At 36.1% G+C, this 27,838-nt stretch overlaps 1 protein-coding gene across 5 annotated transcripts; it reads left to right on the top strand.

The window, feature by feature from the left end:
• Window positions 1-5: 5 nt before the first annotated feature.
• On the top strand, window positions 6-26,837 carry znf384a (zinc finger protein 384 a). Of its 5 annotated transcripts, XM_056479396.1 has the most exons (12): window positions 6-93; window positions 6,067-6,134; window positions 6,480-6,789; window positions 8,356-8,475; window positions 9,410-9,448; window positions 11,654-11,820; window positions 11,967-12,043; window positions 13,696-13,920; window positions 19,970-20,137; window positions 22,720-22,798; window positions 24,042-24,200; window positions 26,083-26,837. In XM_056479396.1, exons 2-12 carry the CDS (start codon window positions 6,072-6,074, stop codon window positions 26,479-26,481), a joined length of 1,806 nt encoding a protein of 601 aa, XP_056335371.1. In that variant the 5' UTR covers window positions 6-93; window positions 6,067-6,071; the 3' UTR covers window positions 26,482-26,837. The 5 variants fall into 5 exon arrangements, with proteins under 5 accessions (XP_056335371.1, XP_056335372.1, XP_056335374.1 ...); XM_056479397.1 differs by lacking the exon at window positions 9,410-9,448; XM_056479399.1 differs by lacking the exons at window positions 9,410-9,448; window positions 19,970-20,137.
• Window positions 26,838-27,838: the final 1,001 nt, after the last annotated feature.

Below are 27,838 nucleotides of genomic sequence, written 5' to 3'. Positions count from 1 at the left end.
TGAATCCAAGGGGTTCGGGCGGATTTGGACGAAGTTTCCGAACTGTCCCGGCCCGGAGGAGCCCTGGGGGTTGAAAGGGAATCGCCAGCACCGGTAATTAACACAGAGTTATGAGTCAATTGTCAATTATTTCTCCAAATTTGAGCAACTCACGCGGGCGCTTCTCCCCCTGTCTCGCCAGCCGGAAGTCTGCATGAAGCTGCGTCTCTCTCGCATTGGCGTCGACGTTTTTTTTCCTCTCTTCGTTTTTTTTATCCTCGAGTTTTTTTTTCCTTTTTTATTTTCTCAGCGAGACTAACCGAGAGAGGGATGGAGGCATAGGGGCATTATTGTTTGCAAGCGGAAGTTTACATGTTGCATAGCTCTTTTGGAGAGTGCTTCTTTCTTTGCGTGCATAACAAAAGCTGACATTTTAATGGAGGCTGCTTGAGGAAGCCCTCATATAATTAATGGATGCTTTTGTGTCTTTTCGGCCTCCCCTTTTATAAGATTGTCCACGCATATGTTATTAACATTCTCATTAGATTGCAACATGCAAAATAAGCTGTCATTGCAGCAAAACAAGCATGCAACCCTCATGAAAACAATAAAATCGCGACGTTGTTCGCTTCCCTTTCTTTTTATTTTGGCATGCGTATGAAATGAGTGTTTATGGCAGATGTGAGAGAAGTTGACTGAGTCCTCTGGGCTGTTTGCTCAGTGTTTCTGTGGATCGCAGACAGATTTGGCGCAGGATCGCTGCTTTTGTTTTGGTGCCTATTTATAGCGCGCGCTAAAACATCTCCATGCAACTTCTGCATCTCTCGTGTATTTCTACAACTTGAAGTACATTTGCTGCACTAAATGTGTGTTTGTAGAGAAAATCAAAACTCTAACGAGCTATGCTTTTATTTTGCCTGTTTATTTCACAACTTAAAAACACCTACTAATTTGGCTGATGTGAAAGAAATTAAGTTGAAGCCAGAATATTCTGGTTTGTTGGTTCTCCAGCTTGCTCACAATGTTCCATTGGCTGGTTTAAAGTCACCTTGAAATACAAAAAAAAATACATAATTTTCTAAATGCATGATATTTTTTTTTTTCTAAACAATTTATCAGTGCATGTTTCATTTTTCAAATGTTTTTGACAGTTTTTGTTAAACTTTGAGTGCATAAATATGGAGGACAAAACCAGCAGAAACAATAAATAAATAAATAAGCAAATGAGTAAATAAACCCATACATTTCTGCATAAATAAAATAATAAATAAATGTGCTAAAAGTATATAAAAATCCACTCATTCCTGCATAAATAAATATATAAATAATTAATAGTGCCGGCAGGTAAATAATTAAATGAATTACACGAATGTTGGGGAATAAGAAAATTCTAAACTGAAAGTTTATATTTAATACGTTTATTCATTCTTGAACTCGATTCTGTATTTACTTTTCCTCAGGTCAACATGCTACTGAGAGTCTGTCAATCATCAGAAGCCTGTTAAAAAAAGATTGAATGCAAAATATTTCTACCGATCAACCAATAATGGTGAAAGACCGCCTTCTCATGATTGACAGACACCATCTCATTAGCATGTTGTTATTTATGCAGGAATTTGTGGATTTTTGTATGCTTTTATTTATTTATTTGCTTATTAATTTTATTTATGTTGAAATTTCTGGATTTATTTACTCATTTGTATATTTATCTATTTATTGTTTTTGTAGGGTTATGTAGTTTCCCCCATAAGTGCAATGCCGACATCTCATAATCCAATTAACAACTTATCTATCGCTTAACCAAGTCTTCGCCATACATTTTTTCTTTTTTTGGTAAACTTGTGGAAAAATCTGTTGCTAATTCCTTTTCATTGGTACTTATTAAATTGTCATTAAATGAAAATCAACTCCACTGTTGGAAACGGAGTGTATTGTAAATGGTAATCTTACGTTTAATAGTGATCTCTGCGTGATCTCTTAATTTTTTTCTTGTTTTGACCTCAAATTTTTGTTAGAAATGCCTTAAAGGGATAGTTCACCCAAAAATGAAATCTCTGTCTTCATTTAATCTAATTTTCTTTGAGTTTTTTTCTGTTAAACACAAAAGAGATATATTGAAGAATGTTGGAATCATTGACTTTAATAGTGTAGTTTTCTTCCAATGAATGTAAGTGGTTGCGGATTTCCAACATTTTTCTAATTATCTTCTTTTCTGCTCAACAGAGCAAAAAAACTCCTGATATAGAATAAAAAAGTAAAGGATGACAGAATTATCATTTTTGGGTGAACAATTCTTTTAACTCTAAGTGGATCTTGTCAAAATGACTTTTGCATGTTTATGTTAATCTGCTGTCACTTTTTAGTTCAAAATTCCACTACAAATAAATAAATACATAAATAAATAACTGCTGCATAGAATCAAGTCCTCTGAAACCTGAGTGTGACATATTGTTGAAAAAATCTAAATGTAGAGTGGGGACTTGCATAACATCTATTTTTATAAATAAACGTAAATCATATATATATATATATATATATATATATATATATATATATATATATATATATATATATATATATATATATATATATATATATATATATATATATATATATATATATATATATACACACACACACACACACACACACACACACACACACACACACACACACACACATACAGCCTTTTAGAATACTCACATTCTTATAATCCCCTTACACACTAGCTCATCAAAATGGACATCTATTTGTGGCTTTTGTTCTTGTTCCATCTCCATTTTTTCTGTCGGTGTAACTTCTTGATTCACTGTTAAGTCAGTTGAATTATTTTGTCTAAAAACAAAAAGACGTTCAACTTGCAATCAAAATGCAAGCTGCACATGCTGTGTGTGTACAGTATGCTTACAGTCTTCTGATGATGAAATGTGTTAAGCAATGTATACTCACATTTTATGTGTATGCGCATCAATATGCAGTGCACATAATGTGAGTTTCATCATCAGCATACCATTTTCAACCAAAAATGAAAGATTTAAATGCATGTCGGTCATTCATTAACATGACAACAGTCTTTTGGGGACCTGGAAATTGTAAATATTGTTGTGGTCTTCACGTAAACATGAATGGTTTTGACAGCATTTTCAACTGTATGTGAAACATTTTAAAAACAGGAAAAATAGTAGTATTTTAGTGCGTTGTTGTTGTGTAAACATACGTTCTTAAGGGGATTTTGCACAAAGGAACTTTTTTTTTAATAGTTCCCAGAACTATTGTTGGAATTACCCACTGTTTAAAGTCCAAGTACTTGGAACCTGTTCTACGAATTTTGAGGAAGCTATATTAGCTCATACATCAGCTTTTACCTAATCCAGCATAATATGAACTACTGTGATGTAGTTGTACACTGTTTGGTTGAATGCATACCATACCAAACACTGGCACAATATTGTAAAGTATTAATCCACAGTCACACTGCACTTTTCACACCATTGACTTCAATTCATATGCATGTGAATGTAGTAGATCGGAAACACAAGCTGGTGCGATTTTTATTTTTTTGAATGTCGCTGCAATCTCAAGTTCAAGTTTGGTGAACTCTGTCCTGTGATTTCGCATCACGTGATTGAGTGAGAACGATAGGTCAAAACGTGACCGCTCTGTACATAAATTTAAATTAAAGTCGTTTATTTTATCGTTTCCACATCATCATATTTGATCCCACCCTTTTCTTAGCGCCGTACGACAGAATTTCACGAGCTTAAAGTCTAGAGGGACCACAGCTTTACACACATAGAGAAAGGTAATGTTATCAACAGTAACCAGTTGCCTTTGTATCTGATTTGTGTTATTTTCTCATCATTGATATGTTGTACAAGTTGTCGTAGGTGATCGTTTTTGATTAGTTCTCAGGGAACCAGTCCTGTTGTTTGGTTCCTGTAACTAAATTACTGTCTGGTCTTTACTACCCAGTGCGAAAGCCCCTTTAGTAAACCTTTGTTTATAAGCTCATTTTAATTTGGTTGCTTTTTTAAAATACCAGTCTGTCATTACATCTGTTTTATTTAACTTTTACTAGGGGTTTTATCTGGTTGCTCTGGTGTGCGTTTCCCAATCAACGACGTAACTCGTGGCTGAACTATCATAGTATGATGCATCGTGTGGGAAATGTAAGGTAAATGGGAAGTGGGAAATGTAAAGACGAGTGTTTTCCAAAACCCCAAGTTTCTCTGTCGCAGATCCATGGTTTGAACCACGTTAGTTATAACGTAAAACGCCCATAATGATGCTCTAAACGGGGTGGAGTAACTACGTCTTTAGAGAAGAACTCCTTAATTTCTTTGTGCAAATTATATTGTTTTACACGCACACGCATTTAAAATAAAATGCAATATTAGTTTTGGTAAAAACATGCCCGTTTTTCATATTAATTAAAATATGTAAATGGCACATATAGGGTCTGCGTTTCCTTTACAAATAATATTGAGAATATTCCATAGTCTATTCTAATACATAAAGCACTTACAAAAGCTAACACGTATTCTAATATCATATATAAATAAATGAATAATGATGCTATTTATTAAGAAATAAAATTTAATATTTATTATTTATTCAGAAATGAAGAAAATCTTACTTTAAAAATAATATTAATGATGATGATGATGATGATGATGATTATTATTATTATTATTATTATTATTATTATTAATATTATTATTATTATTATTATTAAGTAGGATATTGTTTATTAAATTTTTTTGAAAAGTCTACTTTTACAATTTGACACATGTAAACCACAGCAGAAATGTGCTAACCAACAGGCCCATGTCATCATATACAGTACAGATACTTAATAATTAACCTACAAAATAAATTATTATAATTATTATAAATTACTATAAATTAAAAGCATTAACGTATGCTATGTTTTTTGTTTTCTCAAGCTTTGAAGACGTTACATAAATTCCACTTTTATAATAGGCCACCTATAGCTTTCGTCATGAGCTACGGCTGTGTTCAAAATGTCATCAATGTTTTTTTATTAATTTTTTTTAGAGGTTTTCACCTTTATTGTGATTGGACAGTGGAGATTTAGAGACAGGAAAGTATGGGGAGCAGAGATAGGGGAAGGGTCAGCAAAGGACTTCAAGCTGGGAATCGAACTCAGGTCACCGTGAACACCTAGGTGCCATGTGTCGACGCACTAACCACAAGGCTATTGGCGCCGACCGTCATCAATGTTTTTAAAGTGCCCTGTGAAGGGAGCGCAATTTTAAACATAAAGATTGCTAAAACTGAACTGAAAAAACATTTTGAAAGCAAATTACACCCAAGAGTGAAGGCTTTAATGCTTTTTTTAATAGTTCCTTCCAAGTTTAAATGTTAGAATGTTCTAAATTAATAGGGCATAGTGGGGATAACTGGGAATAGAACACAACCAGGAACTACGTTTGTAACTACAGCTCCAGAGGTCTAGTTGCAAGTGTACAAGTTTGCGACGCAGTTTGCGAATGTTCGTTGGAACGATGGATTTGGGAAATGCCAAATCAACAAACTATGTTTGTAGCGACAGAACTTGCGACCTTAGTTGGCTAACAATGGTTTTCAGAAACGCACCCCTGGTGTACTAGTCAACCAACACATTAAACCAGTTGAGCACCAACTTGGTTAGACTAGGAGATTTGCAAATGACCCCAGAATGTTTTTCTTGCAGGCTGACTTGACATGAATGCATTTTGTCTTTATGCATGTTAATTTGACCATGCATGTCCTGTGATTTCTAACCCAACACACCTCTTTGCCAAGCACAAACCAAAAAGATGCCCCTATGTCCTTTATTTAAGGATAAATGAAGTCATAAATGCCAAAAGAAAAAAAGATGCATGACATTTTGCAGATGTTTCAAAGAAAAAAGGCTTTTTATGTAATTCAGAGTACTTGGGTGCCAAAATGAATACATTGCCCAAGTGACTGAGTGAATAAACCTTCAGGCAACATGTGGAACGTAAGGACGAGGTGTCATTTCACAACTGTTGCCAAAGGCCGAGTGGGTGTTTTACAAGTTATGTTGCTTTTTAATTGCAGAAATAATGGAAGATTCCCATTTCAACTCATCATACTTTTGGTCTCCCGTTCCAACAGTGCAAGGACAGGTAGACACCTTATTATTGGACTCTCTTGTACTGTACATCGTTGTGTCTTTAACAGACACGCCATGCTTATAGAGCACAAGCTATTAAAAAAAAAAAAAAAGCAAACAAAACAAGCATACCAGTCCGCGATGGATAATACCAACCTCGCACTGACCCATGTGAAAGTTACTCTCTGGAAACCTTGCCCAAACATCCCCAAAAAAGTAACCCTTCCCTCGCTGCTCTCTCCTTCTTCCCCTTCATCCTTCATCTGCGTTTATCTCTCAATCCATCCTCCTTTTCTCTTTCCTTCTTCCCTTCTTTCCCTTGTTTTTTCTCTCCATTCATTCCCCTCTGCGAGTTTAGATCGACAACGCCATGTTTCTGAGTAAGATGAAAGAGCAGCTCGGGCCGGACAAGGCTGCGTCCTTTCCACACTCGTCCGCGGCGCACTACCCCACAGCGGTGCTGACGGTACCAGGCTCGGTCGCCATGGATACGGGAGCAGTCGGGAGGGTGCCAAAGCAGGAGGGTGGAGGTGGTGGTGGTGGTGGTGGAGGAGGGGGCGGGTCAGCAGGGGCGCAGATGACTGGCGTAGGAGCGCACCTTCATCCACCTCACACATCCCAGAACATCACGGTGGTGCCCGTCCCGTCTACTGGCATCATGACTGCAGGTGATTATTCAAAGTTTAGAAGAATCAGTATTATTTTTTTAAATTGTCTCAAAAGTTTGATAGATATTAAAGGGGTGGTCCACTGCAATATCTTATTTTAATCTTTAGTAGATGTGTAATGTAGATGTGTGAGAACATGAACATCATCTCTGAATGTAAAACATTGGCTTTTACAGAGTTAGCTTAGCAAAGCCCCAAGCGAACGAAGTTTGGGGACTAAAAAAAAAAATACATCAGGGTTAATGATGTCATAAACCCTTCAGGTTAGGAGCCTACACCCTGCGCTGTGAAGGGGCGTGGCCAGATGCGCTGTAATGTTATAGCAAAGATGCTTCCTGGTGACTTAAAGCTGATTTGCGAATCACAGCACATTATGTTAGCTGACCAATCAGAGCCCCTTGAGGTCGGGCTTTCGGAGGAACTAGGAAATATGACGGTCGTTTTCATGTTAGCTGAGAAGCTGTATATAATAAAGTAAGATCGATTAAAAAAATAATGTGATTATTTTCTTTTCACAAATGAAGCATGAGTACACATTATTTTGCACCCCATAAACACAACCAAGTCTTAAAAATACACTCTGGACCACCCCTTTAAAAGAACGGGCTCATTTGACAACTCTGCTAAAGTTTAACAGTTGAGTTTTTTACATTTACGAAGTTTTATCATATTTTGAATCCATTCAGTCCATCTCAGGATCTTGCGGGAGCACTTTTAGCTTAGCTTAGAATAGATCATTGAATCGGATTAGACCGTTAGCATCTTGCTCAAAAAGTCAAATATGTTTGAAAATATTCCTATTTAAAGCTCGACTTTTTCGATCCTAAATATATCGACCTATAACAGTGTTTCTCAACCATGTTTCCGGAAGACCACCAGCGCTGCATGTCTTTGTCACACCCATTACAGGTCTTTCAGTCTCTGCTAATGAGCTGTTGATCTGAATCATGCATGTTTGGATAAGGAGACAAGGAAAATGTGCAGTGCTGATGGTCCTCCAGGAACATTGTTGAGAAACGCTAGCATAAAAGATAGCAACTTTAAATTTTTGAGCGAGATGCTAATGGTCTAATCTGATTCAATGATCTATGCTAAGCTAGAATAAAAGGGCCCACTTCTTACCCAAAAATTTACTTAATGAATTAAGAATGGTAATTAGGTTTATTATTGGTTTTGGTTTTATTGTTTTGAAGCCATCGTACGGCAGCACACTTCCCTGAAGATTTTTCTGTTGGTCTTAGTACATGATGTAACTTCAGAAATGTCAAGCTTTAAATAGGAAAATTATCAAAGCTCTTTGGTGATTTTTGTTTTTGAGTGAGATGCTAATGGTCTAATCCAGTTCAATGCTTTATGCTAAGCTAAAAGTTCTCTCACCAGACCTGGAGATCAGCTGAATGGATTAAAAAATGGTCGAAGTCAACTGTTTAACACTAGGGGAGTTGTAAAATGAGCCTAATTCCAAAAAATTGGAGTCCTCCTTTAACTAGACTCAACAAAAAATAAGTATTAAATCAATGAGATCTAAAATGGCCTAAATTGATGCGTTTCCACTGTGTTTCTCAGCAGGGTTAGTGATCACACCTCAGGGCACGCTGGTCTCTCCTCCTGCCTCCTCTCAGTCTTTTGTTTCTGGACCGCCAACAACAACCATGATAGTGTCCGCTTTGCACCCATCAAACACAGGTAAACAAATTTACTGACCTTTTTGACCCTTCCATCATATTTAAAAAAATGCTGCTGTTTATACTATATCTATCTATATACAGTCCAGCAGCCCAAATTATACTACTGGTTCATCTGTAAATCACACTGGATTTAAATTTCTAGGAACTAATATGAATATTAGTGTAATGGTGTTATTATGACATGCTTTATCTGACTTTGTTGCTTATTATTGTGATTCAAAGCTTAATTTTCAGCATCATTTCTCTTCAGTAGTCTTCAGTGCCACACAGATCTTCAGAAATCATCATAATATGCTGATTTGGATGTTTTGTAATATTTTGAATGTCTTAACCACCACTTTTGATCAATCAATCCTTGCAACTTTATGTTTTACGTGCATTTATAAAGTAGATGTTATGCAAGTCCCCACTCTACATTTAGATTTTTTCCAACAATATGTGGCACTCTGGTATAAGATGAAAAGATTTACTTTAATCAATGCATCCTTGCTGAACAAATACAGAACATTTCGTACAGTCAAAAAGTTCACTATCGCTAAACATTTATAATGTAGTTAAACTGTTATTACGCAATTCATAAGCCTGCATATTTTTGCAGCAAATAGTAAATAGGCATTTCTTAGTAGCATATGATTCATCAGGACAACGTTAATATTTAGAGCTTTGTAGATGTACTTTTATAATAGCAACACATAGTACAGCACACGTTACAGAATAACGATAGAGCTCAAGATTTTTGGAATCCACTTTCGCTGTTTGAAACGCCAGACACGCGCACATATGCTTGCTTACTCAGCCGTTATCGGAGTCAGAGAAGCTGTAGGAAGTGAAAGCGAGAGTGACTGTGGGAGGTAGTGAGAAGGGATGGATGATTGATTGGATGGATGGAGGGAAGGACAGCGATTATATGTTGTTCTGCTCTTTTCTGTCAGAGGCTGTCCGGCCCCCTTCCCTCTATCTCCACAGCCACTGTAAGTATGATAGCACATGCACGTCCCCACCAGAAACCTGTAGCCAATCACATACACATCCACACATACACACAGAAATGACTTTTTATTTACCTTGTGTATTCATTAGGTGGTTTTAAAGGGTTGCTTCACTTTATTCACCCTCTTGTTGTTCCATATATTTGAGAGATCTATATGAACTGAGTGGTTAAATGGGATACTCTACATTTTTGTTGTTGTATAGGCTAATTTTACAATTCCCCTCGAGTTAAACAGTTGAGTTTTGTTATTTTTAAAGCCATGGTACGGCAGCAAAGCTTTTTGATTATTATGCCAGAATGAGAGTATAGTTCATTATCATATCAGTCTAGAACAAGGGTCTCAAACTGAGGGCCCGCCCTCATCCTCTCTCCAGGCCGCAACTATATTCACCCCCCCCTTAATTACACGTGATCATAAGCGTCACCCATCCCCTTCCACAACCCCCAGTCTTCACTTCGCGCAATCATAAGCATCACGCAAACACTCTCCACCAATGCCCCCGGTTTTCATTTCACGTGATCATAAGTGTCACCCCTACACACCCCCACCCTCGGTATTCACTTTGTGCGATCATAAGCAACACGCAAACACCCCTCCCCCGTCTTCATTTGACGCGATCATAAGCGTCACCCCCAACCCCCCTCCTGGTCTCCACCTCGCACGATCATGAGCATCACACAAACACCCCCCATCCCCCGGTATTCACTTCACGCAATCATAAGCATCAATGAACCGTGTAACGTTGTCATAACGTTTATTCGTGTGTGTATGTCAGTGTATCACTTACATTGGCAACAACCGGGACTGACCCAAGCAAACAGTCATAATCATACCTGCAACACTCCTGTTTTTCCCCAGTAGTCTCCCGTATTTCAGACCCATCTCCCACCACCCTCCCGTTTTGTTATTTCTCCCGGAAAACTCCCATAATTTCACCCCTCCACCAACACCCCCAACAAAACCAAAAGATTCAGTAAAAATCTTTTAATCGGGGTTCAGAAAGAAAAAAGACAGTGTGAACACAAACCAGCCCAGAAGGTGGCAACGAGGGACAATCGAACTTGGGTGCGGTCCAGGCAATTGAACCAACTGAAAGCACCCTTAGTACTTGTAACTTGTAACTTCAGAAGAGTCAAGCTTTAAATAGGAAAATTATTGAAATTCTTTGGTTGTTTTTTTGAGATGCTAATGGTCTAATCCGATTCAATGATCTATGCTAAGCTAAGCTAAAATTGTTCCCGCTAGACCCAGAGATCAACTGAATGGATTCAAAAATGGTAAAACAGACATGCTTAAGTCTAGGGGTGTTGTAAAATGAGCCTTTTTTCAAAAAAGTGTTCCTCTAATGTAAGTTTTCAGAAAAAATATTATTGCTTTATGTGATGAGCATATTCAATTTAGGCTTTTAATGTTCACATATAAACTCTGGTTCATGTTTATAGTTTTCAGATTTGGTCACAGAAGGTTAAACATGCTTGCTTGATGCTTGATAACCAATGAGGTTTATTCATAAACATCACATGGCATGTTTAATCTTCCACAAGAACCAGTGAAGTTTGTTTCAATGCATCAAGCAGGTATGGCTGAACTTCTGTTTACATTTGATCAACGTCTTTACTCTTTACATCACAGAAAGCCTACATGAAATCTGTTGAATATATAAAGAATCGTGTCTGTTCAGAGAGTTTGGATTAAACAATGGATTATTTTCTGCTCTCTTTTCATTAGTACACTTTGAATTTCTCATTTGATTCAAAATATTGTAACTTGATTTTCTTAGTTCCCTTGGGTTTGTTAACAGGGTAAAGGTTTGATTCGGTACAGAGATATTCTGTGTTCTATTCTATATTTTGTTTAAGAATTAATAACACTGTTAATTACTAAAACTTTTTAGTAGGATTTGGATGGAAAGATGATGTTTGAAACAACATGAGGGTGAACTCGGTGGCTATTGACATACAATTGTAGTTCTGTAACCGGATCTGGTTAGATTTTAATCAATACATTTATTTAAACAGTCATTTAGTCTTTAAACTGGGCTAGAAATATTTATTGACATGCATTTAAAACAAATCTACAAAAAATACTTGTTCAGTTGCAGGAAGTTATTATACACATTATGTTTGATAATTAATATTACTTTATTTTTTATTTTCCTATTTTTTGCTATTCTGATGTAAACAGACAAGAAAGAGGACGGCAGTATCCCGCCCGCTGTAGTCATGCCCATTCCCTCAAAGCGGGGCAGAAAGAAGAAGTCCATGATGCCGAGGGCAGGTCCTGTTTCTGCTCATGCACTCGCGTCAGGGAGTGATGCGCTGATTCTGGCACACCTAGCTGCTGGGGGACAGGTGAGACATTCCTGAGGTGTCAATGCTGTTTTTTTTTCTTTTTGTTTGTTATTTGTTTGTTTAAATATTGATAATGTTTTATTTGACACTTTTGACTTTTAGTAAACCTGTGCTAAACCCCTCACTGTGTTTTTCCTGTGTTACAGCATAACACAAATGATCCGTACGACCTGTCCAATGATGAGGATGAGCATCAAGGCAAAGATGGGAACAAGTCCTACAGGTGCATACTGTTGAGGTTTAATTTGGCCATAACTTTCTCTGTGTTTCAGCAAATCGAGTGATTTTTGGCGACAAAATTTATTTTGACACATATTTTGAGAAAATACTTAGAAAATTTTCAAAAACTCAACAATACACTCTGCAAATTTATTACACTTTCATTATGTTAGTGGCTGTTTTTGCCCAATTGACTTTATTTGTTATTTATTTATTATTTATTTATAATTATAATGACATTTTTGGATTGCAAAGCCATGACACCATATAATTATGCAGTCTTTATTGTTGGGAAGAGATACAATTTGTCATTTTTACTGTTGGTCATCAATTGCAGTGCAAAAAAAGCTTAGTTTCTGGATTTTATATGGAGTTATATAGCGTATAGTGCAGTGGTGCTCAACCCTGTTCCTGGAGATCGACCTTCCTGCAAAGTTCAGCTCCAACCCTGATCGAACACACCTAAACCAATTAATTAGGACATGAACAGCACTTGATAATTACAGGCAGGTGTGTTTGATATGGGTTGCAACTAAAATCTGCAGGAAGGTCGATCTCCAGGAACAGGGTTGGTCACGCCTGGTATAGTGTGTGAGAGAGAGATCTTTTTACCTACTGCATGTCTGCATCTATGAGACCTATGTCTGAGAAGTAAACATCAGTGAACATAGTGAGTGTATGTATGCACAGACGCTATAATTAGTTGTTTTACTGCATAGAGCTCCATATAAAAGCCAGAACCTTTTTTAATGGTGCCAACTGATAATCAATTTAACAAGTTTTACCTCTTCCCGACATGGAAAACAACCAACATTCAAGAATGCATGATTATATGGTGTCATGGCTTTGTAATCAAAAAATCTTGTTATAATGGAGGTCAATGGGGCAAAAACAGCCCCAAACATAACAAGAGTGTAGCAAATTTGAGCAGTACACATGGGTTAAATATTATGTAATGCTTTGTTGGATATTATTGGTTTTAAAGGATTACCCCATATATATATATATATATATATATATATATATATATATATATATATATATATATATATATATATATATATATATATATATATACTTAATATATTTCCGTAACCTTAATCTATGACTTTTGTTCGTCAAAAATGGGTCCGTATGAATAAACTTAAGCTGTTTAGTTCTATTTAAGCTGTTTATATATGTTAAATATTTTTTTAGGAAGCGCATTGCCACTATTTGCATGTATATTATTGAATTAAGTCTAATTGCGGGATATTTATTGTCAGGAAATTATTTTTTTGCTTTATTTTTTAGTAAGAAATTATCTATACAAATTGTAAATGTAGCGTAAATGGAGTTAATGCAAAAAAACAATTGTCAGTGAATCAGTCAAATAAAAATATTCAGTGTCAATGGCATTTTTAAAAGATTATTTTATTAACATTTTTATCGAGGATAATACACAACAATACTTTTAACCTATTACAATCATAGGCAATATACATAGTGTCAGGTTATATGTAGTCTCCAGACAGGTTGGTGTTTATAGACATATTATTTTTGTTTATAGACTTCTTATTTTTGTGTGGAAACAGTAGTCAGTAATTAGATTGTCAGGAAAATGATCATTTCATAATGATTTCGAGTTCAAATACACATGCTGATTTTTGACTATAGGTGCCGAATGTGTGCGGTGACGTTTTTCAGCAAGTCAGACATGCAGATCCACGCCAAGTCCCACACGGAGGCGAAGCCACACAAGTGTCCTCACTGCTCCAAATCGTTCGCCAACTCCAGCTACCTGGCGCAGCACATCCGCATCCACAGCGGCGCCAAACCCTACACCTGCTCTTACTGCCAGAAAACCTTCAGACAGCTCAGTCATCTACAGCAGCACACACGGTACAACTGAGCAACACACCACACACCTGCTGTAGGAATAACTTTAGTGGCACAGTTGTGGTGAGCATGTTTAGCTTATCTTTTTCCTTCTCTTCCTCCTGATTCCTCACTCCTGTGTTCTCCTCTGATGTTTTGACAGCGTGGAGAGGCACTTTTAGTGTTAGATATAATGGGAGAGTAAATACTCTGGAGATCGAAGCAGGTCTTGTTTGTGTCTTGCTAATACCATCACATTATTTGCTTGTGTTGTTTCACACCGCAGTGATTTTATTTTTATTTAATTCAATTCTGTTGGTGTTCTTTAGGTTTGTCCGTGTACTGACATTTTTATAAGCCTTTTATTTAATATTTTAAACATGGTTTCTTGCTTGAATTGAGAAAAGCAGAGAACTTCATTCCAATTAAAGACAGTCTCTGTTTAAAACAATTCTCATTTTCCAAGATCAGCCTTTTACAATATGTGGTTAGTATATACAACATTTGAAGTGGATCAAAAACATACTTAGACAAAGACAAGAATTGGTGATGTAGTTTCAGGGCAATTTTGATTGAAGGTTTTGATCCACTTTAAAGGGCACATAGTTTACCTCTTTTTTTATGATTTAATATTAATATTATGGTTCTTCTGAGTGTGCCAGTTTAGGTTCAGTTTAAAACACAGATTCAGATTTTTTATTATAATGTGTTAAATAGTGTCATGTTGGGCGCGTGTCCACAGTTAGCTGATTTAGGGGTGTGTTGCTTCACATGTAGACTAGTTTCGGCTTCCCGCCCAACGTAACATGGGGGCGGGGCCATGACCCGCACTGTGTTTGCAACACAGACAGGCAGATTGAAAGGAGGAGGAGAGGATCAGCATTCAGTCGTACATGTACGATTCTGACACAGACCAAGCAGAGTACAAAATCATTTGTGTCTTTGTACAGTTTTACAGCCAACTGTGTGCTAGTTTCAAGTGCCGAGCTTGTACACAGAAACTAATAACCACGCACACTAAAATAACTTTGACTGAGGCACCGGATGCGCTGCTCGAAGCTGCGACACGGCACACCAGACACTCTCTGTGGCGCAGCAGAGGCATGAAGTGTCCCAAATCGTCGCGCCACGCATTTTTGAATTCTCAACATAGGTTTCTGCAGCGGTCCGCGGCGCCCAGCCGTCGACTTGAGTGTACCCTGATGGAAGCCTATGTTTAGAATTCTAAAACGCATGCTAGTTAAGATCACAGGGAGCTTCTGGGATCGCGAGAAATGCAAACGGCTGAAGTATAAGGTAGACTCAATGAGAAGTACACATGTTTGCAAACCTACCTAAAGATACAACCAATAATTCCGATTAGAGCGATAATGTGGAGAATATTGATCTTGTGTTGCCCAATGAGCCTTGCATCTAAAAATAGAGCTAGCGTGTTCCTTTAGTGCTATCGCTTCGACTCACGCTGAAAATGGCGGACGTGAATCAACAAACTGAGGATATGATGATGCGCCTGTCAATCAATATTGGTGGGCGGGGGGACCGCTCTCCTACGTAAAGTTGCGGTCGGTTTGAAACCCGCTCCAATTGGTCCACCGTTTTTTATGTTGTTAAATTGAAAAAAAAAAGCACTGGGTGTGTTTATATCACCCCAATATGATGGTCTATACACCATACATGCACATATGTCGGTCCAAACAGCTTGAAAAGTAGATTTTTTTACCATAGGTGCCCTTTAAATGTTGACTGCTATAAACCAATCAGCGTTCAGAGAGAGTCTTTATTTCATAACGTTTCGTCAAAAAATGTCTGCATCAAATTAAATTGACAAAGGTGAGTTTATATACATATCAAAATAGAGACAAATGAACTTTCAGATAATTATTTGTAAAAAAAAAAAAAAAAAACCTTTTCAAAATAGTTCTGTGAAAGAGATATGTTTGTATATATAGGGATGGGTATAATTAAGGTTTTAACGGTTCAACTACTTTTATCGATACCGTTTATCGGTTCGGTACTTTAATTGTTCTCTTATCTACTTTTTGTAGTGTTTTTTATAAAAAAAACAAATTGAACAGAATTAACAACAATTAATTGTATTATTATGTTTTTAATATAAAATAAAACAAATCAAATAATTGTAAAACAAATAAATCATTTTTTTCCAGGTAAAAGAATGTACAATGGTTTGAAGGAAAATGATTCTGTTTTTAACCATTCTTCTGGAGAAAAATCAACATGTCTGCCTTTTCTGGCAGAAGTCAGGATCTTTCTTGGTTTATTGTGCTCCCAGCAGTTGAAAATACCCTCTTTGAGTTGCAAAATGCAGTTAAATAAGATGTTTATGATTTTTCATTCACATAAGTGAGTTCCTGGTGTTTTAGGACTTAACTGTGTTTTTAATATAGTTTTGGAGCATCTTGCAATGTAAAAATAAGCAGTTTTTTTATTTCTTAATAATCATAGTTTATTATTAGTCTATTCATAGGCTATATTTGTAAATACAGCTGTTAAAGCTTTTTTAATGTTTAAGATTTATTTAGGCTACTGTGAATGATGTAACGTTACAGTTAATATGTAGGCAGTCAAAACATTTAATTACTTTTCATTGCAGTTAATGCACTTTTGAAAGATACATTCACTTAGCCAGATTGCTTGCATTTCCACTTAAACAAGAAAACAACTTTGTTTGTTGCAATGTACATTGTCGCTGTCCACTCGGGAAATACAACCCGTTTGGTTCACTCCGCAAGTTTACGAGAATACTATCGAATATATCGATACTTTGGCATTTTATAATGTAGCACCGATACCAATAAAGTACTGAGTTTCGGTACCCATTCCTATGTATATATGAAACGGCATACTTATTCTGACATAAACAATAGGTCATTGGAATATCATTAAATAATTATCATAATAAAATGTTAGTATATTTTAATTATTAACATTTAATACTAACAAATTGTTAAAATCTAGTAGGTTAAAGGACAAAAGCAAAGTATAGGGATTTAAAGAGGACATATTCTGCCCTCTTTTACAAGATGAAAATAAGTCTCTGATGTTCCTAGAGTATGTATGTGAAGTTGCAGCTCAAAATACCACATAACTAATGTTTTATAACTCTTTATAACTGACCTTATTAGGCTTTGATCCAAATTGTGTCGTTTTGGTGACTGCCGCTATAAATGCAAATGAGATTGTGCTCTTTTTCAAAAGAGGGCGGAGCTACAAATGCCTGTGCATCAGCATAGTGGCAGATTCAAACAGGACTAAAGTTTTCTCTGTGAAAAACAGGAAATTTCAAAATTAAATAGCTCAGAAGAAGGTAGTCTATAGAGACTACAGTATTCATTTGTGCATTCCAAAACTCCACATTTGTAATGTCTCATAGTCGCGCATTATCTTCGGCACATTTAGCACAAGTCTCTGATGGCTGCTTTTCACTTGGGGCTGTCTATACTAATGAGGGAGAGATTTTCACTAATGAGTAGGACTTTAACTTACAATAACCATGTTTCCATCCAAAGTTGCAAAGTAAATTTATGCTCAACTGGAATATCTCATAAAACATTTAATACAAATAATACAAATAAAAAGAAGTTGCTGCCTTAGGTGAAGGCCTTTTTGTATATAATAACTTGCGTCTCAGAAAATGTGGACGAAATGCAATGTGCGCAGTCATTTTGCTTTTGGAGGCGGAAGACTGCTCTTTGGGAACGATGCACATTCCGCTGATGTTTTTCATCAAGGATAGTTGTAACATTTCTAAATGTTTGAACCTTATTGTTCCCCTAAACATACCTGTCACTTTTGTTATCACATGATCTGTTGAAGCAAAATCACATGACTTTTTTGTCTTTTAATATGCCATTAAATGATTCTTGTCCTAGTAATTGTTACGATCCTTGACGAAAATATGCTAGGGAATTAAAAGGAGTAACATAAAGAAGACCAAAGTATAAACTGGAGATAAAAATGGCAAGAGAAGACACAACTACAAATTAGCACCGCAAAAGATTTATTGCTCCCACAGTATTTACAATATTTATAAACAATAAGATGAAGTTGAAAATAACCAAGATAAACCCGGGAGAGGGAACTGAAGTTGCGCTAGCAAATCAAAGAAATAAATATAACAAAAATATTCCCTTAAACTCCTCCCCAAACCACTAAATAAGAAAACAATATGAAAAGAAAAGTCTTCAGCGCCAAAAGCGCCCTGAACTTACACTGATCTGAAAAATAGAAATACAAAATTAGCGCACTTCGCTAACTAGTGTGTAAAGTACTGCGTGCAAAGTATGTATGTCACGTGACTAACTATGTTGTTTCAGATCTCCCTTGTCAAAAGTCACAGAAAGTTTTTGAATGGAGCATTAGCTGGCTAGAGAAGTAAAAACACACACATCAGAACTCTCAAACAAATCTCACTCGAAGTCAACATCAGTAACAGCTACAAAACACACAGACACCACCACACAGACAACACGCCAAAACAACAACAGCAGCAGCAGCTGATCTCTTCCCGTTGCCGCTTCCTATTTAAAGGGCTCTGCAACGAACGTGATTGGCAGAGATAGAAGTCGTCGTCACACGGTTGATTTAGATTGGCAGTCCTGTCAGCCAATAGTGCTTCGAAGTAGGCGGTACCTGTGAAAATGATAGGGCCGGTAGAGAGAGAGAGATAGAGAGAGACGGATAGAGACAGAAAGAACATACACGCAGCAAAACTGTGCGGTTCATAACATTATGCATTGCAAGATTTATCACTGTTTACAATACAATTACCTCTTATTGATTTTCTTTTGTAAACAACTGTAACAATGTATATGATGATATACTGTTTAATTCAGTATTTGGCAAATAGCAATGGACATTGTCGCTGTCCACTCGGGAAATACAACCTGTTTGGTTCACTCCGCAAGTTTACGAGAACTGTGAAGGCTTTTATACTTGACACGCTCGCCGGAAACTCGAGCATTTCTCATGTGAGATTGACAACTGTGCAGATGAATATCAAATATCGCAAATTAGAAAAGGTTGGTCAGTTAAATTATGCAACTATATGTAATGTTTATTCAGCAATAATTTTCCAGTACCGATAGCAGAACCGTTAACGTCAGAGCTTATCGATACTTTGGTCTTTTACAATGTAGCACCGATACCGATAAAGTACTGAGTTTCGGTACCCATTCCTATGTATATATGAAACAGCATACTTATTCTGACATAAACTATAGGTCATTGGAATATCATTAAATAATTATCATAATAAAATGTTAGTATATTTTAAATGATTAACATTTAATACTAACAAATGGTTAAAATCTAGTAGGTTAAATGACAAAAGCAAAGTATAGGGATTTAAAGAGGACATATTCTGCCCTCTTTTACAAGATGAAAATAAGTCTCTGATGTTCCTAAAGTATGTATGTGAAGTTGCAGCTCAAAATGTATATGTATATGATCACCATTATACTGTACATTTGAATGTGCAGAAACAATAACACACAAAATTTACACTTTGCTTCAGATTTGACTCACTCGTTTTTATGAAAAAACAAATAGGAATCTTATTTCCAGTAAAGGTACTTCAGCTGAAGCCTGCCGCACAGGAAAGTTTAAAAGCACATAATTCTGCCTCCATTTGCTTCTGTATTTCCTCTCTACCTCATCCATCTCCTCTTGTCCACTTCTTCCCATTTCCATGTCATGTTATTCTGTTATCCTGTACACAAATGAGCCCACAATGTAATTCCACTTCACTTTGCTCATCTTCATCACATCTTCACTCTGCTCTGGTCCAAAGGCTCTGCTTTGGTTTGATCTTATATACTGATAGTTAGGGAAGGGAAAAGGAAGCTGGTGAGAGAGAGAGAATGAGAGAGAGAGCGTTTTATAACTCAAAACACCACAAAGAGCACCACCACATTATAAACGCATGAATCCTGCAGCATACTTTATGGAATGATCATGATTTGATCCACTTTCGGGGGTCAGTTATTGGTTTAATGACAAATCTCTCTCTGTTTTCTTCTCTCTTTTTCATCCCCTTCCCTTCATCCCTTGTTAGAAACCACACAGAGGGCAAACCGCACAAGTGTCCTCACTGCTCCAAATCGTTCGCCAACTCCAGCTACCTGGCGCAGCACATCCGCATCCACAGCGGCGCCAAACCCTACACCTGCTCCTACTGCCAGAAAACCTTCAGGCAGCTCAGTCACTTACAGCAGCATAACAGGTAACAGACAGGCAGAGACAGAAGCCGATATGGGAAATTATGCCAATGTGCCTTACAGATATGATTATGAGCCTGCAGTAAGTTAATTGTCCACCAGGAGTGCTAGCGGTACGATCAGATCAGCTGTCTGATCATTCTCGAGGTGGATTTATATCTGTACGGGGATTTAGATTCACTCTTTTGGATTGTATGGTGTCATTATGGCATCAAATTATTCTTGTTTTAAATATGCCTGGTGAGTTTTTTGGTAAACAAACTATTGTTACAATACATTGACCATTAGTGATCGTCTTTTGTAAACAATAGTAAAATGGATGATGCGTTCAGCATTAAACTGTGCATTTGAATGTACAGAAGTAATAACACAAAGTTTACCCTTTGCTTCTGTTTTGACTCGTTATTATGAAAAATAATTATAACTTTATTTACAGTAACACATTTCAGCTGAAGCCTGGACAGGTGACTTCAAACTAGGTATATAATTACTATGTGTACAATATCCGTCAGTTCCTTATATACAGCATACTCTGCAGGTCATAATGGCTACCCAGTAAGAAGATTTATCAATTGGAGCTCTGTATGCCTTTGACTAGTAAAAATTAGCATTTTTTTCTTAAAAAATTTTTGTGGCTTTAAGTTCGCCGGCCGAACCACTTTTCCCAATTTTCATTCCCAATCTTATCCAATTGTAATGGTTAGTTTTGGGTCAATTTTGGATTTCCACAACCAGCGCAGAGCCATGGGGATCAGAGAGAGGCTGGATTTACCTCCCCCCAGATCCTAGACTAGTCAAATCTAAGTAAAATACACAGTATCATCAAGTTACCACCAATTATACACTGTTTAATTCAGTATTTGCTCTATTATTTACCTTTTTTATTCACAATATCACTTGTAAGCAGCAGCCAACCACATCAAATATGAGCATTTGAATTATTTTTGATTGGATTTAAAGGGGACATGAACTACCTCAGTATTTTATTTTGCACTGTTCTCTGAGATCCACATATTATGCTATCAAAGTTTTCAAAAACATCATAGTTAAGCAGAATTGTGCTATTTTCTGTGCTTTTTTATCCTCCTCATTAAAACACATTGATTTGAATGGGCGTGGCCAATTGTAGACTTTGAAGTAAATTCCCCTTGCTCCGATTGGCTAACAGTTTTGCATATTAACAGGGCTAAATAGGCAGTGAAGCAGAAGCAGGCTTCTAATAGCATTCTATTACATCACAACGTATAACATTTTATTGCCTGTGGTTTTGTCAGACTGCCTTTATAATAAGCTGATTTTAGAAGAATGACGAATTACTGAGTTCTGATACTTACAGGATGTTTTTATAGTACTATGACCTATTATATGTCAAAAGATCAAGTGGGTTTTGGTTTTGAAGTTCATGACCCCTTTAATGGCTATAAGCAACAGCTTATGTGGGGTAAACATCACAAACCTGACACTTGACTTAGTGAACATTTCCTCAAAAACACAGAGATATTGGAATTAGGCAAAAAAGGGTCATTAATTTAGTAACAATTCAGTATCTTGATTTATTAATCATTTTTATTTACAATGTCACTCCAAAGAAGATTTTCTACACGTCCTGACCAATAAGAAAAGAGATTTATTCAAGGGTTGCTGGGTTACACTTATGAAAAATGAAAGTAAAATACAAAAAATATTAAGTTAGTTCTGTTTATGAATTAAGTAATAATTGATGACAATAAAAATGACAAATAAAAATCCGAACTACACACAATGCAATGCTGTGACACAATTTTTTTCCATATTAAAAGGAGTTTTTGACCTAATCATTTGTGACGGCAGTGTGCAAAGTTTTTATTTTTCTATGTCTGCTTCCTCGCGACTGAACTACAGCATAAACTACAATGACAATGATCACCTCGGGTGCTAATTATGTGCTTTATTCAGTGTTAAATTCCACCGGTATGAGTTTGAATACTATTTTATGTGACATTTATTGCCATAATGAAAGCGACAGCAGATAGTTTACCTCAAATCCTGAAAACAAAATAACACGGCAGGAACAGCAAACATTGTTTAAATATGATTGTTAAAACTGGGACTCAGTTCAAACCAACATTAGTCACCTAGCAAGTACTATTAATAATGCTAATGAGGATTAATATTCCTTGATTAGATAATAAAACTTTCGTCGGGAGTTAAGTGCGCTATTCTGTGCTCCTTAATGGCTGGTATTTAAATGTTTTTGTTGTTGCGTTTAGTGCGGACAGACTAAATGATTGTCACTTTAATCTTGTTGTGTTGTTTGAAAAGACACAATGTTAAACGATATCGGCTTAACTGATATCTGCAGGAATCTAATATTGTGGATACCTAGTTTTGAAAAACCATATACAGCCCTACAGTTTCCCTCGTGTCATCTTACCTTTCTCTGTTGTCTGTTACCTGTCAAACTGAAGCTGTATGTTGTGTAGGATTTCTGGAACATTTGTGTAACTTTAGACCCTTCAGTGTTATAGTACTTTACATTATAATATCAATGTGATCTTGATGTTCAGATCATGCGTTTCTAATGAATCTCTTCTGGTTTGTTTTAAAGGATTCACACTGGCGATCGGCCGTACAAGTGTGTTCATCCCGGCTGTGAGAAAGCTTTCACTCAACTGTCCAACCTCCAGGTACACATCTTTATATAGTGGCATTCACGCATTTCAGCTTTCTGTATAAGAAATTGAAACTCTTCAGGCCACGAAGAGGAAAACAACAATGACAGTGCAGTTTTTAATTAATACTTTAATACTGTTACTAAATGACTTTTATGAATTTGGTTCCACTACAAGCTGAAGACTTTACTAAAATGTTTTCTTGAATTATTTAAGAAGTCCAGACTGCACACTGATGAATCGCATGGCTTTTTATGGGTTTATGCGTTAATGGGAATACTAAATTCATTTATTCTGTGAGACATGCATCAATATAGTGTTTTCCATTTGATGCTGTATAAATGATTGCTTAAATATTTCTATTATTATTATTATTATTATTATTTAGGTTTATAAATGAAAAATCTTTATGAATATTTAGATTTAATATTTATTTGATATAATATGTATATATATATTATATATATATATATATATATATATATATATATATATATATATATATATATGCTACGATTGAAAGTTTGGGCTTGGTAGGGATCTTATGCTCACCAAGGATGCATACGTAAAATATTGTCAGATTTTAAACTGTTCAAACTGTTTATTTTTCAATAATATTATAAAATAAAAGATATATTGTCATTTTAAAGATAAATAAATAGACCCCAAAATTATGCAAGTGTAATTAGTCCAAAATAGACTGGGTTTATGTCCGTAAAAGGTCTTTAAACAGGTATTTATATGTTTATATTCAGTAATTCTATATATTATTCATATATAGAACATATAAGAAATATATACTATATATTCATATCTTAAATTTATTTTAAAATTTTAATCAAAATCAGTAAAAATCTGAATTTGGGAACAGACTTCGAGCATGCGCTTGGTTGTAAAGGCATAAATCATTTCTAAATACACTTTTGTACATTTCTTTAGTCAGACAATTGTTAATATTTTAGATTGGCTAATGATATTGACCTTAAAATGGTTGTTAAAACTGCTTTTATTCTAGCCGAAATAAAACAAATAAGACTTTCTCCAGAAGAAAAAATATTATAGGAAATACTGTGAAAAATTCCTTGCTCTGTTAAACATCATTTAGGAAATATTTGAATAAGAACAAACACTGGAGGGATGATCATTTTTGACTTCACCTTTAGGTATAAGTGTCCACACAAACTTCTGATAATCTGCTTTTCAATATCTTGTTATCATCAATACTGCTCCAGTAATGACATGTAATTGTTGTTTTCAGTCTCATCGAAGACAACACAACAAGGACAAGCCATACAAGTGTCACAACTGCAACCGCGGCTACACGGACGCCACCAGCTTGGAGGTTCACTTGACTACACATACGGTCAAACACGCCAAACTCTATTCCTGTGGCCTCTGCAACCGCTCTTACACATCTGTAAGATCCTGCACACCATAATCAATCTATCCTCTATGTACTTCTTCAGTTTTCAGTTGCGTACTTTAAAAAAGCTATAAAAAGATTGAGATTTTAAAGTTGGAATTTCCAAAATGTAAATTTTAAGATTGGATATTAGCTACACTGTTAAAAATATCTGTTAATTAACAGTTTCTGTATTTTGTGATTCACAAGTGTTTTCCATTTATTTACGGTTGTGAATTGGATTATGGGATGTTGATATCTGCTCTGTCGACTTTTGATGTTGAAAATTCAACTCTAGAGTTGAACTAAGTGACTTTAATTGACATTTTAGTTTGAAATAATATAATGTATAAGAAATAATATAGAGAGAAATAAGTCTGTAAAATAACAGAAAATGTACTGAATACATAATAGCGTAATATACAACACCAACCCATACAATATATCACTTTAAACTATTAATAATGTCAATAAAAGTCTGTTTTTCAACTTTTCAAGGTTAAAAGGTTGTTGGAAGAAAGATCAAGGTCCCATAATGCTATTCTAAAGCATAAATAAACAGGGAAAAAAATAAACGCATGAATCACAAAACACTTACTATTATTTTACAGTGTAGTAACTGTGAGACAAAATCAAAATCTTAAATCTTTAACTCAGAATTACAATCAGAATTCAGAAAAAAAGGTTTTTAACTGCATAACAAACTTGTTGTGTAAAAATATCTGAATTGCTATATATTAACTACTAGATGTTAGACCTCAGAGATTGTCACAATTTCCACAAAAAAAGACTAAATGATTAACTGTGAACTTTGAATTTTGAGGGAAAAAAAATCATACTTTTAAAATGTAAACATAGATTTCTGAGAAAAATAGAATTGTATGATGAAAAAATCAAATAGAACTATATTTTTGAGAATAAAAAATCTCAATTCCAATCAGTGTAAACTAATTTCCAAGAAGAAGAAAAAACATAGAATTGCAACCTGGAATTCTGAAAAGGTCACAATTGCTAGTTAACTCCAAAAAGTTTTAAAGATTTAAGATATTGAGATTTAAACTTTGAATTCCAAGACAAACATTTTATTACAAGGCATAATCCTGCATTTCTAAAAAAAAAAAATTATTAATTTTAAAAGGACCTATTATGCAAAAATCCCTTTTTTAAAGGGTTTAAACACCGTTGTGTGGCAACAGTGTGTGAATATAGCCAGCCTCTAATGGTAAAAATGAAGGAATTCCCGTTTTTATACTCTTGATTAAAACAGTCTGCAGAAATTTTCAAATTGTGCGTATCGTCAGAGGGAGAAAGCCCTGCCCATTAGTGAAAATATCTCCCTCATTAGCATAAACAGCCCTGAGTGAGAAGCTGCCGTCTGCCATTTTAGTTTTCACACCGTACCTGCTTAAGATAATGTCAGTCAAGTTTAAGTCATGAATGATCAGCCTTGCCTCTGTAGACTACCTTCTTCTGAACCACTTCTTTTGACATTTTCTGTGTCAACAGACAACATTAGTCCTGTTTTGGAATCTGCCACTATGCTGACACATTGACGCAGCTCCGCCCTCTTTTGATAAGAGCACTGTCTCATTTAAATTTAAAGCGACAGTCACCAAAACAGCACAATTAGGATTAAAGTCTAGAAAGGGGCAGTTTCAACGAGTTATAAAACATTATTTATGTGGTATTTTGAACTGAAACTTGAGCTAGGGACATCAGAAACTTGAAAAATGGGTGTAATAGGTCTCCTTTAACAGAGTTTATATAAAAAAGGCAGAATTGTGAGGTGTAAATTCAGAATTTAAAGAAAAGTCTTGGTTGTATACACTTGTTTGGCTTGTTAGAGATAATTACAGCTTTATGTTTATGTATTTTTCTGATTGTGTCACTTGTCTAGGAAACCTACCTGATGAAACACATGCAAAAACACAACCCAGATCCTCTGACGGTAGCGGCTGCGGTGGCAGCTCAGCAGGCCCAGAACCCAGGGCAGGGTTCAGGTGGAGGGAGTGGGCGAGGCCGTGGGCGGGGCAGAGGAGCAGCAGCCGCAGCAGCAGCCGCCGCCGCCGCCGCCGCAGCAGCAGCGCAGGCCCAAAACCAGAACAACCCCACACCGCCAACCAGCTACTCTGTTTCTGACGGCATTCCCTGCCCGTTCGACCTGCATCAGTACAAGACCGTGTCGGCCGGAGAAATCCAGTATAAGCCGGTCACAGTTGCCGATTTAACGGCCCACAAAGACCTCTGCCTCACCGTCTCCACCTCTGCCATCCAGGTGGAGCACATGAACTCGTAGAGAGGTGGAGCGAGGAGGAACGGACCATGAGTTTGGAAGGAAATAGATAAAAACACTGCCTTGAGGACAGAGGAGGATTTCCAAATACAGACCTGGAGGACGAGGAGAAACGGAGGAGCAGCACATGAACTCGAATGAGCTGTCTATCTGTAGACTTGCGTTGCAGTGTCACAAAAAAGGCCTTATGCTAATTTAATTTAGCTAACATTTAAACCTAAGTTTCGTTGCTTTGCCAGCAATTTATTTTTAACTTTAACTCACAAAGCATTAAGGGATAGTTCGCTCAGAAATGGATATTTACTCACTATTTACTCATCCTCAAGTGGTTCCAGACTTTTGAGTTTCTTTTTTTCTGTTGAACAAAAAAGAAGATATTTTGAAGAATGCTGAAAACCTGCAATTATTGACTTTCATAGAAGAAAAAAACTAATACTATGAAAGTCAGTGGTTACAGGACTTCAGCATTCTTCAAAATATCTTCTTTTGTGTTCAACAGAAAAAAGAAACTCATAAAGGTTTGAAACAAGTGAAGGGCGAGTAAATTATGACTATTTTCATTTTTGGGTGAATTATCCATTTTAAGACAGACCTGTTGTGAAATGCAGTATTGTTTTTGTTTCTACTGGAAAAACTACATTACCCAGAATCCTTTAGAAAAAAAAAATCTTCAGTTAGTAAACAGAGAGAAGAAAACTGTGCCAAATGAAACACACAGGTTTCCAAATACTTTGCACAAATTTACGATTCACCTCGTAGCTGGATAGTTTACCTCATAAATCTTTACAACAGATTTTACTCGTTAATATTTGTTAACTGCATTCGTTAACATGAACTAACGATGAAAAATATATTTCAAGCATTAATCAATCTTAAATTTACCTGTAACATTTACTAATTAAATCAAGTTTTACAAATGTATCGCTCATTGTTAGTTAATAGATTAACGAAATTAACTAATGATAACCATTTGCAATATGGTTCTTCTTTATTTGAAGGTACGTTCATAAGACTATCATGAAACCTTTATAATCATGACATAACACATCATGAATTTGAATGAGATTTTATGCATGTTTAAGACAACTGCCATTAAAGCCCTGCTCACACTGTGAGAAATCATCCGAGATTTTGTCATCCGAGACAAATTTGGGAAATCCTAAAAGATTCCTAAAATCTTGGGCTAAAACCTGTGGTCTTTGATCGTTGGTTTGACATGTTCACAGACAGCCGCTTTAAGCCCGTTGCGATCAGATTTTTCCTCCGATTAAGTTCTGGCAGTGTCAGAAGTTTTCAGACACTTTCCTGCAGCTGCGATGAGCATCAATCCAAGAACCAATAGGAGCGCTGAATCTGATGA

This window comes from Danio aesculapii, chromosome 19 (genome assembly GCF_903798145.1).
Source record: "Danio aesculapii chromosome 19, fDanAes4.1, whole genome shotgun sequence".
Classification (NCBI taxonomy): domain Eukaryota; kingdom Metazoa; phylum Chordata; class Actinopteri; order Cypriniformes; family Danionidae; genus Danio; species Danio aesculapii.
The sequence above is the reverse complement of the archived record's forward strand: the minus strand, read 5'-3'. Positions and strand labels throughout refer to the sequence as shown.